The following is a 17,548-nucleotide window of genomic DNA, read 5'->3' as shown; positions in this document are numbered from 1 at the left end:
TAATCATTAGACATATTTTCTTAATGTAACCATACGCTCTCCCTGACCAGGACTTGAACCTAGGTCACTCCAAATATGAAACCAGAGGCCAGTGCTAAACCAACCATGCCACACGACCCACTAAAAGAAGTGTGCAACTAGGATCTTACTAGCTCCATAGACATTACCTATCTACTCATACTTGAGTAATGATAGCGAAGTTTCACGTTCACTCCCTGTGGGCACTCGGTGGAAATTGATTTAGCAATTCAAATCCTAAGTCAGATGTACTGAGGTATATTTATGAAAGATAAAATAATGCAATGCCACATTAATATCGATAAATAACAACCCTCCCTGACCAGGACTCGAACCTAGGTCACTCCGAGTATGAAACCGGAGGCCAGTGCTAAACCAACCATGCCACACGACATGGGATGTTATTCATCGATATCATTGTGGCATTGCATTATTCCATCTTTCATAAATATGCCTCAGGAATTATCCAGAAATGAGCATGTTTTTCTTTCTCCAGACCTCCCCATCTACCCTAGTTCCCAACTTTCCCTCTCTCTTTAAACCCCCTCCTTCCACATTTCCCCCTCCCTCTCTACCTATTTGCAATATATCTATTAAGGTCACTAGAAATTTGATATTCTAGTGTGGTGACATTTGTTTAAAAGTTAATTTCAATTAAACAAATGAAATAATATAAGTCAGTTATATTTTGTAGTGCGATTCTCGTCTGACTTCATACATGCCTTTCACGACCAAATTGTGACCGCATGTGACCTGTTTTCCCGACCTTTCTGTCCGTGCGATATCCAGTCTGTGCGTCTTGTGTTAAGTTCCAAATATTGTTTTTTTCTTTTCTTGTCTTGTATACATTTATACGTATTTGTTTTGTTTTATTTGAATTTTTCATATTACAAAAATGGTAAATACGTTTTATGTTTACAAATGTTTCACCGGTTTATTTCAATTGTTGTTCAATTAACATTTAGTACCCAGGGTCAATTCACGTTAGGTCATGTCAAGTGATGACACTTTCTCCCCTCTTTTAACCAATGTATGAATTGCCATATTCAAATATTTTCTTATATTTCTTTTCGAATTTCAAGTTTATATAATTTTTTCATTGTTTCTTGTTTTAAAATAAATTTGTGATTTTGATAACTTGAATTATCAATTTACGATAGTGATAATGTTACTTTCTCTTTGACAGGGTTCATTTTCCCTAGCATTGCTCCTTTTCGTTATCGACATAGTTTTATTTTTCCGTATTTATTACATTACAATGCATTTATATTGATATTGCATTTACATACATATATACATTCAGTTCGTTATTCCTAAATTATTGATGTGATACTTATAGTAAATTCTTTATTTCAATTATTTGTGATTAGAGTATTTGATTTCTCGGTCACAATGTGTTTATTCTTCACGCATTTATTACGTTATTACTAGCTTCTGCTATTTTGTGTATAACACCTGGGTATGAACCTGACTTCGATCTCACTCAGGTAAAATGATCAACTCTGATTGCCATCCGACTCCGCCAACGACTAGAAATATACATGCCATTTCTTAGTTTCTATTTTTTATTCAATTATCACCCAGCGTTAGATGTTATTTATACTATATCAGCTACAACGATTTCATATTGTTCGTGATTTTCGTTATCATAATTCATCGATTCACGTGAAATTGCCTCGGTCATCCTAACGGTTTTCTTTCTTTCTTCTCTTAACAATCGTTAAGATGCTGACAGATTTTACAGCCTTTCTTTCAATAATTATTCCATATCGCAAACGTCATTTCATCTTTATTATATAGTCCCTGGTGACGACCCTACGCTGGGTTCTGGACATGTGATTAGTATTAAGTCGAATGTTGTCCTTTATACGTGCCCAGTCTATCGCCACGATGCGATTCGGCGCCTTTGTCGCGCCCGTGTTTACGACTCTACGTGAGCTTATCGTTGGCATTTTCTAACGGGGAAATGCCAGAAATGTCATAAAAGACAGAAGAGTACCGTAATTATGGCGACGAGTTACTAGCGGAGTGATTCAAGAATTGGTCTTAGCGCCTATCATGTTTACAAATTATTTTCATCAATGATTTCGGGTCAAACATAAACAGGTAGTTATTTGAATGTTTACAGACGACGCAAAAAAAGGACGTCTCATGTCAATGCTTCCAAAGTGACATCGAGAACTTATTCATGTGGACTTGTACTTGGAAAATGGAATTCAGCACCAATATATGTTATGTAATCAGGTTCGGAGAAAGTAAAAATCGTCCACTATACCAATGCAAATTAGGATAAGTAGTATTTCACCCAGCAGATAGAGGAAAAGACCAGGGAATAATGATAGACAGGAACGTAAGCCCAAATGATCATATAAATGACAAGGTCCATAAAATGCTAGGGCTGATTGTCAACATGAAGAGGGCATTCGTGTATGTGGACGAAGATATCATAAGCTCTTAGCTCTTCTGCTGTATTGAAACATGTAAATAAGAACACACACACGCGCACACACACACACACACACACACACACACACACACACACACACACACACACACGGCACACACACACACACACACACACACACACACACACACACACACACACACACACACACACACACACACACACACACACACACACACACCACAGACACACACACACACACACACACACACACACACACACACACTTGTATGCCAAGCATGAGCAGTATTTATAACTACTTGTCAGTCTATGATCTCTTCATCCATATATATATATATATATATATATTATATATATATATATATATATATATATATATATATATATATATATATGTATGAATATATGTATGTGTGATTGGGTATTCGGTGAATTGGTAATGCCTGAATGTCATCACATTAAAGGAGCTTTCTTTTCCGATGCCAAATGTTGTCTATAGACAGGTAAAGCCCCTGTTGCTCGATTCTTTATAAAATATAATTTGATGCACCGTTGCCAAAAGTCTGGCTCAACCCTATTCCTGGGAATCTACAGCAGTTTATATTTTTTTACTGTTTTTTTTCTACAACATTACACACTACTTTCGCTTCTACAAATTACAAAATCGTAACAAATATGAATACATGCTTAGGTAACTTTTAAGTGCCTGGGAATCTATGACTTATATGAAAATAGAAAAATAGTGACATCTAGTACTATCCCCAAAACAGCAGTTCTTTCTGACTTTTAAAGTTGAATATATCACCAATACTGCTCTATACGAATTATATATACATTATAGCACGACTTTACTGTCCTGTATTAAATTTCATGTTTTTAAACTATTTTCAGTTTGAATATGGCTCCAAGCCAAAGCGTAGCCTCGCCCTCGACTCCTGTTAAAAAAAAAATGTTGTGACAGTAGCCTGGAATCAGACTAAAGAACTGAAAAATACAATTCAACACTTGTTGAATCATCCGAGCAAGAACAGTATCATAAGGATGATGATACCAACTCACAATCTGGATCACACCTCGTCCAGGCGGTTCCTGCTAGGACTTATTCTTGTGTTTGGCCTATTTCTCGGAACAGATCATCTATTGGGCAACCTCCCTCTCAGAAAAAGAAAATTATAACTGGCTGAGAAGGGCTCTTCCAAACTCCAGAAAATGTAACCTTCGCATTAACCATTTGGTTTACATGTTGTGTGGTTGCTCCATTTGAGGGGAAAAGGTGAATAAATACGGAGCTCTGTTGAGCTACACGAGTATATTCTGGAGGAGTGTACAACACTAATGTTTACATAGGGGTTATGTACGCATGCAAATGTATAGAGGGATACGTTACTAAAATTATAATATGAAGTATATAAAACACATAATTATAAATGAGATAATTATGGTTGATCATATGACATCCCTCTCTTTCAAGAAACAAAAGAAAATGGGTTTAGATTCTTATCATATATGAGATATAATGTTTGGCAGTTAGTTACAAAATATGTGAGAATCTGAAGTGTATCAAAAATATAGTTTGACATTCATTGAGCTTCTTAAGTTGGGTAACTGAGATTGCACCTGAGAATGCTTTGTAGTTTACAGACAGGGTAAAATGAGAATTAGCACCTTTTCAGTAATTTTCAAAGAGAATCAGGTAGGAACATAGCACCTTGTTTCGAGAATCAGGTTAGTATACTGGCCATTATGATAGCACTTTCCTTAACACTACAAAGCATTTCACATACACACTATAGAGAACGGAACTGATTACAAGTTCAGTCTATTGGGCTTCTTGATGGTACGGCCATATCTTGTTCTTGTGCCTTCATAGGGTAATTCTTGTTCTTGAGGCACTACTTTTAGAGCTTTGCTCTCATGATCTTCATTGTTATTCATATTCACTTTTGTTCTTCCTGTTTCTTCTCAAGATACCTCCATTTTGTGTCTCCACTATGTAGGATCGAGGTTCTTGGGATTTCTCAATGACTGTGGCGATGTCCATCTTCCAGTTATGTGGTCTTGAACTCGAACAACTTGGCCTGGTAGGAGTATCTGTTGGTTCTTTTGCTCCTGGGTCATAATACTGCTTTTGTGTGTCTTGCTTCCTCTTGAAGTTCTCATAGACTTCTTGTTTCTGCCTTTCCTTTGTAGGCAGGTGAAGGGGTTGCTCCTCATCTTCCTCCCGTTTAGAAGTTCTGCTGGGCTTGGCAACTTGCTATCCAGTGGTGTGGTACATATAGTTAACAATGCCATATCCGGATCCTGGTTGCTTCTTTTTGCCTTATTGATGGTGTTTTTGACCGTCTGAACGGTCTTCTCGATGAATCCATTGGACTGAGGATAGTGGGGTGAGCTTGTTATATGTTCAAACTCCCAGTTCGAAGCAAACTTAACAAATTCTTCAGAGCTGTATTGACGTCCATTGTCACTATATACTCTTTCAGGGACTCCATACTCAGAAAACAAATTCTTCAATGCCTTGATCACAGCCGTGCTTGTAACGTGTATGGGCATTTTTCTGATAATTGGAAACTTTGAGTAGTAGTCAGCAACAATCAGGTAGTCATTTTCTCCATAATGGAAAAGATCTGTTCCAACATATTTCCATGGTTGTGTAGGAAGTTCATGCGGGATGAGGGTTTCCTTTGTTTGCGACCTTGACGTTTCTTGGCATGTGGGACACTGCTGAACTATCTCTTCAATGTCCTTGTTGATTGAAGTCCAGTACACGGAGTCTTTGGCTCGAAGTTGGCACTTTGTGATGCCTTGGTGCCCTTCGTGGATGCGGTCAAGCACAAGTTTTTGCATTGATGCTGGGATTATGACTCTGCTGCCTTTATCACTAGCCCATCTTCATAGATAACTCATCTCTGAAGGACCAGTATTGTTGTAACATCCTTGGTAGATCTTTCATTTTTTCTGGCCATCCTTGGATAATGACTTCTTTTAGTCCATGGAGTGTGCCGTCACTAGAGGTTTCCTGTCTAAGTTGGTCTAATTTTTCGTTGCTGAATGTAACAAAGTTGATATGCAGGTCTAGACCAATGTGTTGGTTGTCCGTTGATGGCAAACGTGACAGACCATCTGCTAATAAAAGATCTTTTCCTGACTTGTATCGGATTGTGACATCATAGTGCTGCAGCCTCATCAACATACCTGCAGCCTGGGCGGTGCTGCTGTCAGATTCTTTAGCTGAATCATTTCTAGCGGTTTATGGTCACTCTCCACTTGGAAGGCTTTGCCATATACATACATGTGAAATCTTTCACATCCAAACACCACTGCAAGTAGTTCTCTTTCTATATTGGCATAGCGTTGCTCTGTTTCAGACAGAGACTTGGATGCATACGCAATAGGCTTGTTGTCTTGTACTATTGCAGCACCAATGCCTTTTTGAGATGCATCTACTTGTATGACTGTTGGTTTATTTGGATTGAAATGTGCCAGTGTTGCATCTGTGCACAGAATATCCTTTATGTGTTCAAATGCCTTCTCGTGGGTCGGTGACCATGTAAAGTCTATTCCTTTTTTTAGGAGACTTCTAAGCGGCGCAGTTTCATCAGCCAGGTTTGGGGTAAATGGCGACATATAGGTGACCATCCCTAAAAACTTTTGCAGCTCTGTGACATTTCTAGGGCTCGGCAGTGCTTTAATTGCTGATACCTTGTCTGGATCTGGGTGAGAGCCTTCCTTGTCATAAACAGTGCCAAAGAATTTCGCTTGTTCCTGCTTGATCATGCATTTTGCACTGTTGAAAGTTAATCCTTACTGCTTGGCAATCTTGAAGAGGTTATGCAGATTTTTGTCGTGCTCCTCTTCAGTTTTTCCAAACACGACGACATCGTCAGTGATGCCAATGGTACCAGAGCAGTTTTTCGAGGATCTGATCCATTTTTTGCTGGAAAACATCTTGTGACATAACCAGACCAAAAGGCATTCTGAGATATCTGTAGCGGCCAAAAGGAGTGTTGAATGTAGTGAGGAAGGAACTGGTTTCATCAAGCTTGACTGACCAATAGCCATTCTTTGCATCAAGTTTGCTGAAGAATCTTGAGTCTGCATGCTTGTGTGTGATTTCCTCTTGTGTGGGGGTCTTATGGTGGCTTCTCTTTATAGCTTTGTTTAAATCTTTTGGATCTAAACATATGCGTAGACTGCTATCTTTCTTCATGGTGCAGACCATGCTGTTGACCCAATCTGTGGGTTCCGACACCTTTTTTATAACTCCTACTTTTTCCATTTCTGTAAGCCGGTTTTGGAGTTTGTCCTTTTTATGTATAGGAAATTTTCTTGGTGCATGGACGACTGGTCTTGAACCTTCTTTCAGCACTATGTGGTATTTCCCTTGAAAATTTCCAATTCTATCGAACTGATCTGGGTATGATTTCTTTAAATCATCCACTGACTGGACGGCCATGGTTGGGTGAGAGTACATCTGTGTCTCATGAATTGTGACCATGTCTTGGGCTCTCAGGCTTGGCAGACCCAAAATGATTGGTCCAACTTCTTGGAACAGAATGTAAAAGTCTGCATTGACCCAGTTCGAGTTGCCGAATGTGCACTTTAATTTGATTGACCCAAAATGCTTGAGTTTCAGATTGTTCACTGCAACCAAATTCTTTTGGCAGTTGTTAGTCAGACTGATTTTTGGCTTTCCATAAGCATCTAATGAATCTGGGTACATGATTCGAAATGCTCTTATTGGAAGCAGGTTTGCTCCAGCCCCTGTATCGACTTTAACTGTCATTGAGCCAGTCTTGTTGCTGGGGGTTCTGACTTTGATAGTTCGAAGGGCTTCACTATCATCATTGTTTGACACCTCTGCTACTCTAACAGACCTTATTGTGAAATAGTCCTCATTAGGGTCATCTTGGCTGAACTCATGCATTGCCACTGTTGAAGTTCCTATGGACTTTATTTCTGGTGTATTGTCTTTGGCCCGTGTTCTTACTCTGGTACGTTTTTTTCTTATCTTCTGGTACTGACAGACACATTTTTTGCCAATGATTCATCTTGCCACATGTATTGCACCTGGCACCATATGCTAGGCAGGATTGTGGGGAGTATTTATTGTGTGCTCGCCCACATTTCTTGCATGGATTTGATGCCCTTCTAAAATTTTGTCTAACAGCATCAACATTTAAGTCCTGACTGTTTTTGCTCTCATGTCTCTGGTATCTCTTATGGTTGCTTCAAAGGATCTTGCAATGTCAATGGCTTTGCTCAACCTTATGTCTTCACCTTCCATAATAAGGCTTCTTTGCAAATCATTACTATGGATTCCATCCATGATTCGTGCTCTGTCTCAGTAAATTTGCATCTCTTAGCATGAATTCATCACAAGATTCCCTTTCTCTTTGAATAAATCTTCATACCCGGAGTCTGTCGACATATTTATTAGTCTTAGGTTTTACCTGAGTCTGAAGAGCACCCCAAACTTTGTCAGGGTCTTTCATATCTTCTTCATTCAGACTGCTTGCCTCTATCATTTCCTGCCCGGGAGTATCTGCGTACAGAATGATATGGTTTGACTGTTCTTCTCTTGGTATCTTCTCAACTTTGAAGTATATGTTACGTTTTTTGAAAGTCATAAGCGCGCCATACGAATCGCTAGTTTTCCAGTTCATACTTGGCGAGGGACGACCATTTTCGGCGCCGGCCATTTTGATGGCTGTTGACGTGGCAGTGCGAGTATTAAGACAGTTATGGTGCACCAAAGTTTAGCTGCGTCGGGTACACAGGAACTATGAAGCGAACTGTAAGTTACTTTCGCCTGCTTCTTATATACTTCAGTCTTTTTTGTCTTGATTTCTTTGCCGAGAGTGAATGTTTCGTGATTTAGGCGCGACGTGGCACTAGTCTCTGTTGGTTGGTCGCTTACCTCTCCTGTTTTAATCATATTTCGGTATCTCCAGATTGTTATTACCTTTTTCCCCTCTTTGTCTATTCTTGGAGACGGAGTATAGCTGCCACCATGTTTTATATGTTGTTTGGTTGTTCCATTTGAGGGGAAAAGGTGAATAAAATACGGAGCTCTGCTGAGCTACACGAGTATATTCTGGAGGAGTGTACAACACTAATGTTTACATAGGGGTTAAGTACGCATGCAAAATGTATAGAGGGATGTTATCTAAAGTTATAATATAAAGTATATAAAGCACATAATTATAAAAGAGATAATTATGGTTGATCATATGACACCATTATACAGTGGAACTGTCGAAGACTTAGAACTAAAGTAAATAACCTTATATTATTAGCCCTTTCCTTATGCTCACGATATTATAATTCTCCAAGAAACACATTTAACCACATAGTGTCAGATGTGGTCGTTTCGCTGAGGAACTACTTCGGAAGGATCGAGTGGGTAGGGGTGGAAGCGGAGTCGCCATGTAAATCCACCAATGCCTCCCTTCACTTTAAATGGCGATTAATTCTACTTTAGAGTTTGTCACATGCACAATAAAAATCAATAACAGGTATCTGACATGTTCAGTTTATTGTCCACCTGGCAATAAGGGTAATTTATGATGAGCTTTTTGCTCTTCAGTATAGTCTGCCACTAAATAATTGATATTAGGTGATTTCAGTGATCATCATACATTACCTCTACCACCCTGTAGGCGGTAGAGGTGAGCAAGTAGTTAAGTTGATTAATGGTCCTTCTGAACGACGATAATACCGGTAATTTGAGCTTTATTGATACATCTCTGGTTTCTTCATCAATAGCCAAGTGCCTGTGGCACACCATTGACGACTCGTTGGGAAATGACCATTTTGCTGTTTGTATTTAACAATCATGCGACAAAACAAGAACCCTTTCAGCACCTAAATTTAACGTAAAAAGAACAGACTGGGTCGCCTTCACAAGGAGCGTCAAATCAAACTTGATGGAGAAACCATTGATGATAAAGTAAACAATGTTCAAAATTGTGTACTAGATGCAGTAATTATATCCATCCCGTTAAACATGGACTTCCATGGTGGATAGCATATTGCCGCAGGGCGCTGTGTGAAAGCAACAGGGCCTACAAGCTTTTCAAAAAAATCAAAACCACAATTAGCAGCAACACCAAAGTTTCACAGGTTTGGTCCACTGGCAATAAAATGAACAAAGAAAAAAAAAGAAAAAAAAAATCTCTCAAAATTAGGGGTATTGATAATTGTTAACGGCGTGACTCTTTATTTCTAAGAGTTGACACACGCAGTATAAGAACACACGAGACATGTCTATATATGGGTGTATGCTGCGTCGTGGTCAGGTCAGCTTGCCTGGAGGGAGGCGAGGGCTATGACCTTACAGCGCTGGTTGCTGGCGACGAACTCTCTGAGGCCTAGGTCATCCTTGGTATATGTAGTGACCGTTCCAGCTGGAGGAAGCGATAGCAGCAGCTGGAGTAAGCTTGAGGGAAGCGAGGTGAGGTCACCGGCCCCGTCTGCTACACTGATTGCTCCACTATACAGTGCATGTATATGTGTATATGTGTATGTGTATGTATATGTATGTGTGTATATATGAATATGTATATGTGTATGTGTATATATATGTAATAGATAGGGTGAGTGAGTAAGTGTATACATGCGTATATATGTGTAGAAGTGAATGTATGTGTGTGTATGTATGTATATGTATATGTATGTGTGCATGTATATGTGTATGCATGAGTATGTGCAAACGTATGTGCGCATACACGTATGCGTCAGCATACGTATTGCTATTTTTGTGTGTGTATATACAGTCATAAGCAGATGCACAGGTGTGTACTCGCATACATGGGGGTGAGTATGCACGTGTGTATGTGCATGTGATGTGCGCATGCGTATATACATGGGCACACGAGTGCTCGTATGTAGTTACGTATAATGTAAGAGTGTATATGCATATCACATACAAGGGAGCATATGGTAAGGTGTATGCTTGCGTATGCATGTGCAAGAAAATGAACATATGCGTGGCATTTGCAGGTGAACAACTGTGTCTGCACTGGGCGTACATGCACATAAATAAATCAGTGTATAAAATACAATCACATATACACACTTCTGATAGTTAAGCCCATGCTCACGGGAGTATACCCTGGTGTAGTGAGCAGGCCGTGCGTGGTGACAGATAAGTACACGCTAGACAGAGGGGCTTATCAGTGGCATCCCGGCTAAACTACTCCCCCTTCCACCAAGATACACCTAAGCCAGTAGGTGGGAGGTAACTCGGCTGTATACCACTCAATCAAAAAACCATGACTGCACAAACAGAGCAACGGCCCTCATTCCCGGAGGCGAAGGAGCCCCTGGTTACGACGGCGATCAGGACTGTTCCAGAGCAGAAGGTGCTAAGAATCCCCGGTCAACAACAGGCCGCCGCACGTAATGAACCTTGGCACATATAATATAAGGACAATGAGAACTGAATCCGACTTACTAGCATTACTTGAGGAACTTTCTTTCATCAAATGGGATATTGTAGAACTCTGTGAGGTTAGAAGACTAGGCGAAGAACAGAAGATACTAAATGATGGACATGTGCTCTATTGGAGAGGTAAACCTCAGGGTAGCAAGCAGGAATTAGGGGTGGGCTTCTTAGTTCACAAACGTTTAGAAAAGAATATCGTGGAATTCTATAGTATAAGCGAAAGAGTGGCTTCAGTAACAATAAAACTAAACAATAGGTACAACTTAAAGATTGTTCAAGTCTATGCTCCAACCTGCAGCCACAGTGATGAAGAAATAGAGAGCTTCTATGAAGATGTTCATTTAGCCAACGAGAGAGTAAAAACCCATTTCACAATAATAATGGGAGATTTTAATGCCAAAATAGGTAAAAAGACAGTAGGAGAAACCGTAATAGGGAATCACGGAATAGGTACTAGGAATGAGAGGGGACAAATGCTAGTTGATTTTGCGGAGGCTCGATCACTCAAAATCATGAATACATTCTTCGAAAAAAGACTAGAGCGGAAGTGGACTTGGAAGTCGCCATCTGACATCAAAAACGAAATTGACTTCATAATTTCAAACATAAAATGTTAATAAAATAAATGTTGGCAGCGACCATAGAATGGTCAGAGGCCAAATTAAATTACACCTCAGAAGGGAAAGGAGTAAACTCATACGAAAACCACAGCCAAATTTAGCTAACTTGAAGACCAGAGCGACAGAATTTAACCTTAACATCCAAAACAGATATTCAGTTCTCAGCGATGGAGATCTCAACATTGACCAAATAAACAAACAGTTCAATGACATAATAAAGGAATCTGCACTAGAAGTAGGCGGTAAGAACGTCAAGCAAAGCTCCAGCAAGTTCTCGGTAGAACCTAAAGAGCTTATGCAAAAAAGTTGGGTCATGAAAATATCGTCAATCAGGGACAAGATAGAATTAGCCGAACTAACAAAGACTATAAATAAAAAGAAAAGGGAAGATGTACGGAAATTCAATACTCAAATAATAAATGAAACAGTGATATCAGGTACTAGCAAGAAAACAGTTAAAAGGAGACTCGGTATAGGGAGAAATCAATTGTATGCAATAAAGAAACCAGATGGAGAAGTAACATACAATAAGAATGAAATCATAAGAATAGTGGAGGACTTTTACAGGGATCTATACAACTCAAATGAACAGCCATGGATAGAAGCGAATGCGGTAACTAGAGACGTACCTAACATCACAACAGAAGAAATAAAAAGAGCGCTAAAGGCATGAAGAGAGGGAAAACACCGGGGGAAGATGGAATTAGTATAGACCTTATAATAGATGCAGGAGAAATTACAACAGTGAAACAAGCCAATCTTCTTAACAAATGCATTATCAACGGGAAAACTCCGAAAGCATGGAAAAATGCAACAATTATTTTGATACATAAAAAAGGGGACAGAAAGGATCTAAAAAAACTACCGACCAATAAGCCTCCTTTCAGCTACTTACAAATTATTCACAAAAATCATCACAACTCGCATCTCTGACCGTCTGGATTCTAACCAGCCTAGAGAACAAGCAGGCTTTCGCAGTGGATTCTCAACAACAGACCACATCCACACGCTCACCCAAATAAAGGAAAAAATAAACGAATATAGGAAACCCTGTGTATGGCATTCATCGATTACAAAAAGGCATTTAACTCTGTAGAGACACCAGAAGTACTAGAAGCTATCCGAAAACAGGGAGTAGAGGAGGTATATTGTAAAATACTGGAAGATATATACAAAGATGGGACAGCAACCATCAAGCTCCACTTCGAAACCGACAAAATACCAATTAAAAAAGGTGTTAGACAGGGCGATACCATCTCACCAAAACTGTTTACAGCTTGTCTTGAGGAAATATTCAAAAAGCTAGAGTGGAATGGAAACGGTATCAAGATAGGAGACAAAGAACTAAACACTTAAAATTTGCAGATGATATTGTTCTCTTCAGTGTTCTCTTCAGTGAATCTGCAAATGAAATGCAGCAACTAATAAATAATCTAAATAAAAAAGTCTGAAAATCGGACTTCGGATGAACAAGAAAAAGACTAAGATCATGTTCAACAGTAGAGTTCAGTTCGAACAGATACAAGTACAAGGCGACGTGCTAGAGGTAGTGGACAAGTATATATACACCTAGGACAACTCATACAGACAAACACATCTAGCGAAGAGGAAATTAAGCGACGCATCAGTCTAGGCTGGAGCGCCTTTGGCAGACACAGTAGCATACTAAGAGGTTCTTTGCCATTATGTTTAAAAAGAAAAGTCTTTAACCAATGTGTCCTACCAGTTATGACCTATGGATCAGAAACATGGACTACAACCAAATTACTGGAGAGGAAACTAATAAGTACCCAGAGAGGGATGGAAAGACTGATGCTGGGAATTAGCCTAAGAGACAGTATAAGGGCGACGTGGATCAGGGAACAGACAAAAATAAAAGATATACTTGCGAGCATCAAAAAGAAAAAGTGGCAATGGGCAGGTCATATACATCGGAGACAGGATAACAGATGGACAAAGAATGTAACAGACTGGGTTATAGAGAATAAAGAGGCCAAGGGCCAAACCAGTGACAAGATGGCGTGAGGAAATAACGAAATTTGGGGGCCGAGACTGGAAACAAAAAAACACAAGGCAGCAGAGTTGGGAAAGATTGGGAGAGGCCTACGTCCTGCAGTGGAATGACTCAGGCTGATGATGATTGATATATATATATATATATATATATATATATATATATATATATATATACATATACATATATATATATATATATATATTATATATATATATATATATATATATATATATATATATATAATATATATATATAAGTTATGTGTGCGTGCGTGTGTGCGTAGTAACGTGTAGTGTAATTAATGAAACAATAGTACACTGACATCATCTTTCTATGTAGCAACCAATAACTTTTTATCTTCACGTCAACAGTAGAATTTTCGTGATTCGAGTTCTCTTACACTTCAGATACTGATGTTAATTAGAGATCTCCCTACTGTTACACTGAGGGTGATTACCATTCTATTCATTAAAGCAATTCCATTCATAAAGGAAAACGGGAGGTAAAAATTAACTAACTCCACTGTTATAAAATGATACATGTGGCACTACAATCTAAGTGCTGGTAATAGGTCATAATTTTTTTCCGATGTGGATTGGTTGAATTGGTTGTACAGTAGGGCAACGTTGCACACTTCCATTTTTTTTCATTAATTATCTCGATATCTCACTTGATTATTTTCAGTGTTAATCAGGAATCAATGTAAAGAATAAGTCCCAGCTCTAATCAGTTTACGTTATTTTTATCAATTGCATCAATGGTATTCACTCAAATCTGTACTGATCGTGATACAGTAATATTCGCGCCTAATGTCCTTCCATACTGTTGTTCGGTCCTGTCAATATTAACATTCCAGAGGCTGGAGAAAGCGAGTTCTTTCCACGGGGAGAGCATTTGTCAGCTATGTCCATTTCCAGTCATTCGAGAAAATATCCTTCTATAAAGATTTTTTGTGAATAAATGCTGTTCATTCATCTAAAATATTTGGATTAACTTTTTCATATGAAAATCTATAATGCCCATTCATAACCATTATTTACGTAAAATGTAAAAACATCGGAAGGTATGTGTGAAAATGAAGTAAGTGGAATTCATTCAAACACAGTAGTTACCGAGTGGAAATTACTAAAGTAGTAGTTGTTTACAGAGTTATCTAGCATGGTCGTGTCCTTTCTCCGCAATATCTTTATAGATAATAATTGTATAATTGTATATGAATTCTTTCTACTTACAATCTAAACTTACAACAGACAGCCTAATAGGTATCAATTAAAATTACAATCCCTCCCGGACATTTTTTCTGAGTTGAATATGCTCTGCATAGGCGCATTACAAACGATAGGTGGAGCCATAACAATGGCGTCACACTTGAACAGAACTGGCAGCAAAACCTTAACAGCTCTCCGAACTGTTAAGTCTTTTCGTTAACGTTAACAATTGGGGTGCCGAAAAGGCCCTTAATCATGGTGCCATTCATGATGCCATGATTAACCAATTTTCTAAACTCACGGGACTTTGACCACACCATTCCCATATTGAAAAGAGGGGGGAATCCTAGATCCCTGCCCAGGTGCGTTGACAAGTTACTTATGCAAGTCAGTGGAACGAATTTTTAACAGTAGGCCAAATTTATTATTTTTTTATTCCAGAAATTGACTAGTTGACAAGCAGTGTGGCTTCTGAAAAGGATGCCAAACTCTTGAGCAATTAGTAAACTGGACAGTTACATTCAAGTGGCAATTGCCAAGAAGCACCTTCTGATTTCAGTATTTTTAGAAACATAAAAAACCTACATGACATGGCGATATTCCCTACTCCGAAAACTTTTTGCTTTGGATTTCATGGAAACTTGCCTTGTTTTATTCAAATTTTCATTTCTGAGAGGACTTTCACAGTCAGATGGTTCTTTGACAATGTCACTTTTATGGATATTTTTGTCCAGGCAAACAGGATCCCACAAGGAAGTGTCTTGTCACCATTATTTATGATCCATGACATCTTACCAGCTCCCCCTCAGAATCTTAAATTTCCATTATACGCTGATGATTGTGCATTATGACATTCCAGCAGTAATGCAGAATTATCGGCAAGTGGCATCCCCAAAAGGCACTGGATATGATTCATAACTGGGGGCTTCAGTGGGGTTTTAAGTTTTCCATAAGGAAGAGTATTGGGATAATTTTTCACATAGGAGGAAGCTAACTCTAGACAATCACGTAGCATCTTGTTCTGCTCTTTCAGAGACTCAATTGGAAAGAGCACATTGGTCAACTAAAGAATAAATGTAAAAGAGCGCTAAATTTCTGGTAGTAAATGGGGAGTTGACAGTCTTAACTAATAATATATAAAGCCCTGATTTGGTCTGATGTAGATTATGTGTCAATCCTGTATGGCTCGGTGTAGAACTCAGTTTTGAAGAGTGGATGTTGTGCAGAATCCTTGTTTGTGTGTGTATTGAAGTGTACTCAGATCAGGCATCTTCAGGTGGAGTCAGGAGTACCTCCCTCTGACACACACGAGACCCGAGCCATCCAAATGGCAGTCAAGGTATTTGACCCCTTGCCACGCGACTCCACGACCTCGTCGAGAAAGTCGGTATAGATCTTTCTACCATCAATTCCCTGGATTAGTCAGATATAGTGCTACAGGAAAGTCAGAGGGGAAGAGTTTTAGCCCATCTCAGGGTCAATGCCACCAGACTCACCCACCTCACACCCTATATAGAGAAGACTTTCCCTCCACAGTGCCCCCGTTGTACAGCCACCCTTACCATCAACCATCTTTTAACTATATGCCAACAGTTCACAAACCATAGACGATAATTTTTAAAATATTTCCATATCAAACACATAGAATTTACACTACCAAATCTGCTAGTAAATGATGAGAAAAGGACAAGTAAAGTAATCACTTTTCTAACGGAGACAAAACATTGTGACCCTATTGAGATTGAAATAATGAATACGATCTATTAGCTTAATGATATTGGCTGGTTGTGTTAACATGGCCATATTCTGCTGGTCGATAGCCAAGAAAATCAAACAAACAAACAATGATTCATCGTCACCCGTGTTTGAGACTTTGTTAGGCTCACACCTTGCTGTAATGCAGCAGGAACAAGAGCTACCCTGGAGCCAGGGGCCTCTTGTCTCACTTGAGATTGTTGCTTCTGAGTTTAATAAAGTAATATCACATAGAGTAAAAACATTCCTTTTTTGCACTTTTTAGTGCTTTGCCTGTACCTTCAGTGCTCTTGATTTTGCAGGTAACACGAGCTTACAGTAAACAGTCAACACCCCACCTCACTCCACTCCTCAGGTCAGCCCTTGTGGGCTTGACCCCTGGGTAGGCCCACTAGTCTGGGGCGTCCTTTGGGCGCACATTTTCTTATTCAGACTTCTCTTCCTTTTTTCATGTGACTCCTCTGACCTTACTGGAGCTCCCTTGTGGGCTCCCATATTTGCTTGGGGGGGGGGCATCCAATTACTGTCCTTCACTTAGGCAAGTTCAGTGCCATACGCATAACTTGATCTCCCTTTGGTACTGGAAATGCAACCAGGCTTTCCGGGGGGGGGGGGCTACCATACTTTCTCTCAGCTACTGCTGTTAGGTTGATACCAAAAGTTAGTTTTTAATCCATTCAGGACTGTGGCTTTGGGCCTAGGGTTCGGACCTTGCGACTCCGGCTACCCCTTCTCCTCAAGTTGGGGTGACCCATGACCACTCTATGACCACCTCAAGTCTGAACAATGGAATCTCCACTATGACAGACACAGAAGTTATTTTTTTAAAAATCCCTACTGGGAATGCAAGGTTGGCGAATGTTAAATGCGCAAATGAAAATCAATCGCTTTTTTACATGAACCCCTTTATAACTGAAAACAATGGTTCTTAACCTTTTAACTACCACTCCCCCCTTTAGGAATTTGTCCTTTCCTCCACGCTTCCCTTGCATCTGTAAATAATATTCCCTTCCAGATTATTAAAAAATATATATAAGTATGTTTTGTTAGTCTTTT

General features: G+C 39.3%; 1 protein-coding gene across 1 annotated transcript; it reads right to left on the bottom strand.

The window, feature by feature from the left end:
* Positions 1-4,432: 4,432 nt before the first annotated feature.
* Positions 4,433-5,290, bottom strand: LOC119578563 (uncharacterized protein K02A2.6-like). The gene has a single exon (XM_037926132.1). It carries the CDS (start codon positions 5,288-5,290, stop codon positions 4,433-4,435), a length of 858 nt encoding a protein of 285 aa, XP_037782060.1.
* Between the last annotated feature and the right edge of the window lie 12,258 nt (positions 5,291-17,548).

Source organism: Penaeus monodon, chromosome 11, assembly GCF_015228065.2.
Source record: "Penaeus monodon isolate SGIC_2016 chromosome 11, NSTDA_Pmon_1, whole genome shotgun sequence".
NCBI lineage: Eukaryota > Metazoa > Arthropoda > Malacostraca > Decapoda > Penaeidae > Penaeus > Penaeus monodon.
This window is presented reverse-complemented; position numbering and strand designations above follow the sequence as displayed.

Bases quoted from the DNA above. Each gene is read 5' to 3' on its own strand.
- LOC119578563 (XM_037926132.1), bottom strand. From the start codon at position 5,290: ATGCAAAAACTTGTGCTTGACCGCATCCACGAAGGGCACCAAGGCATC.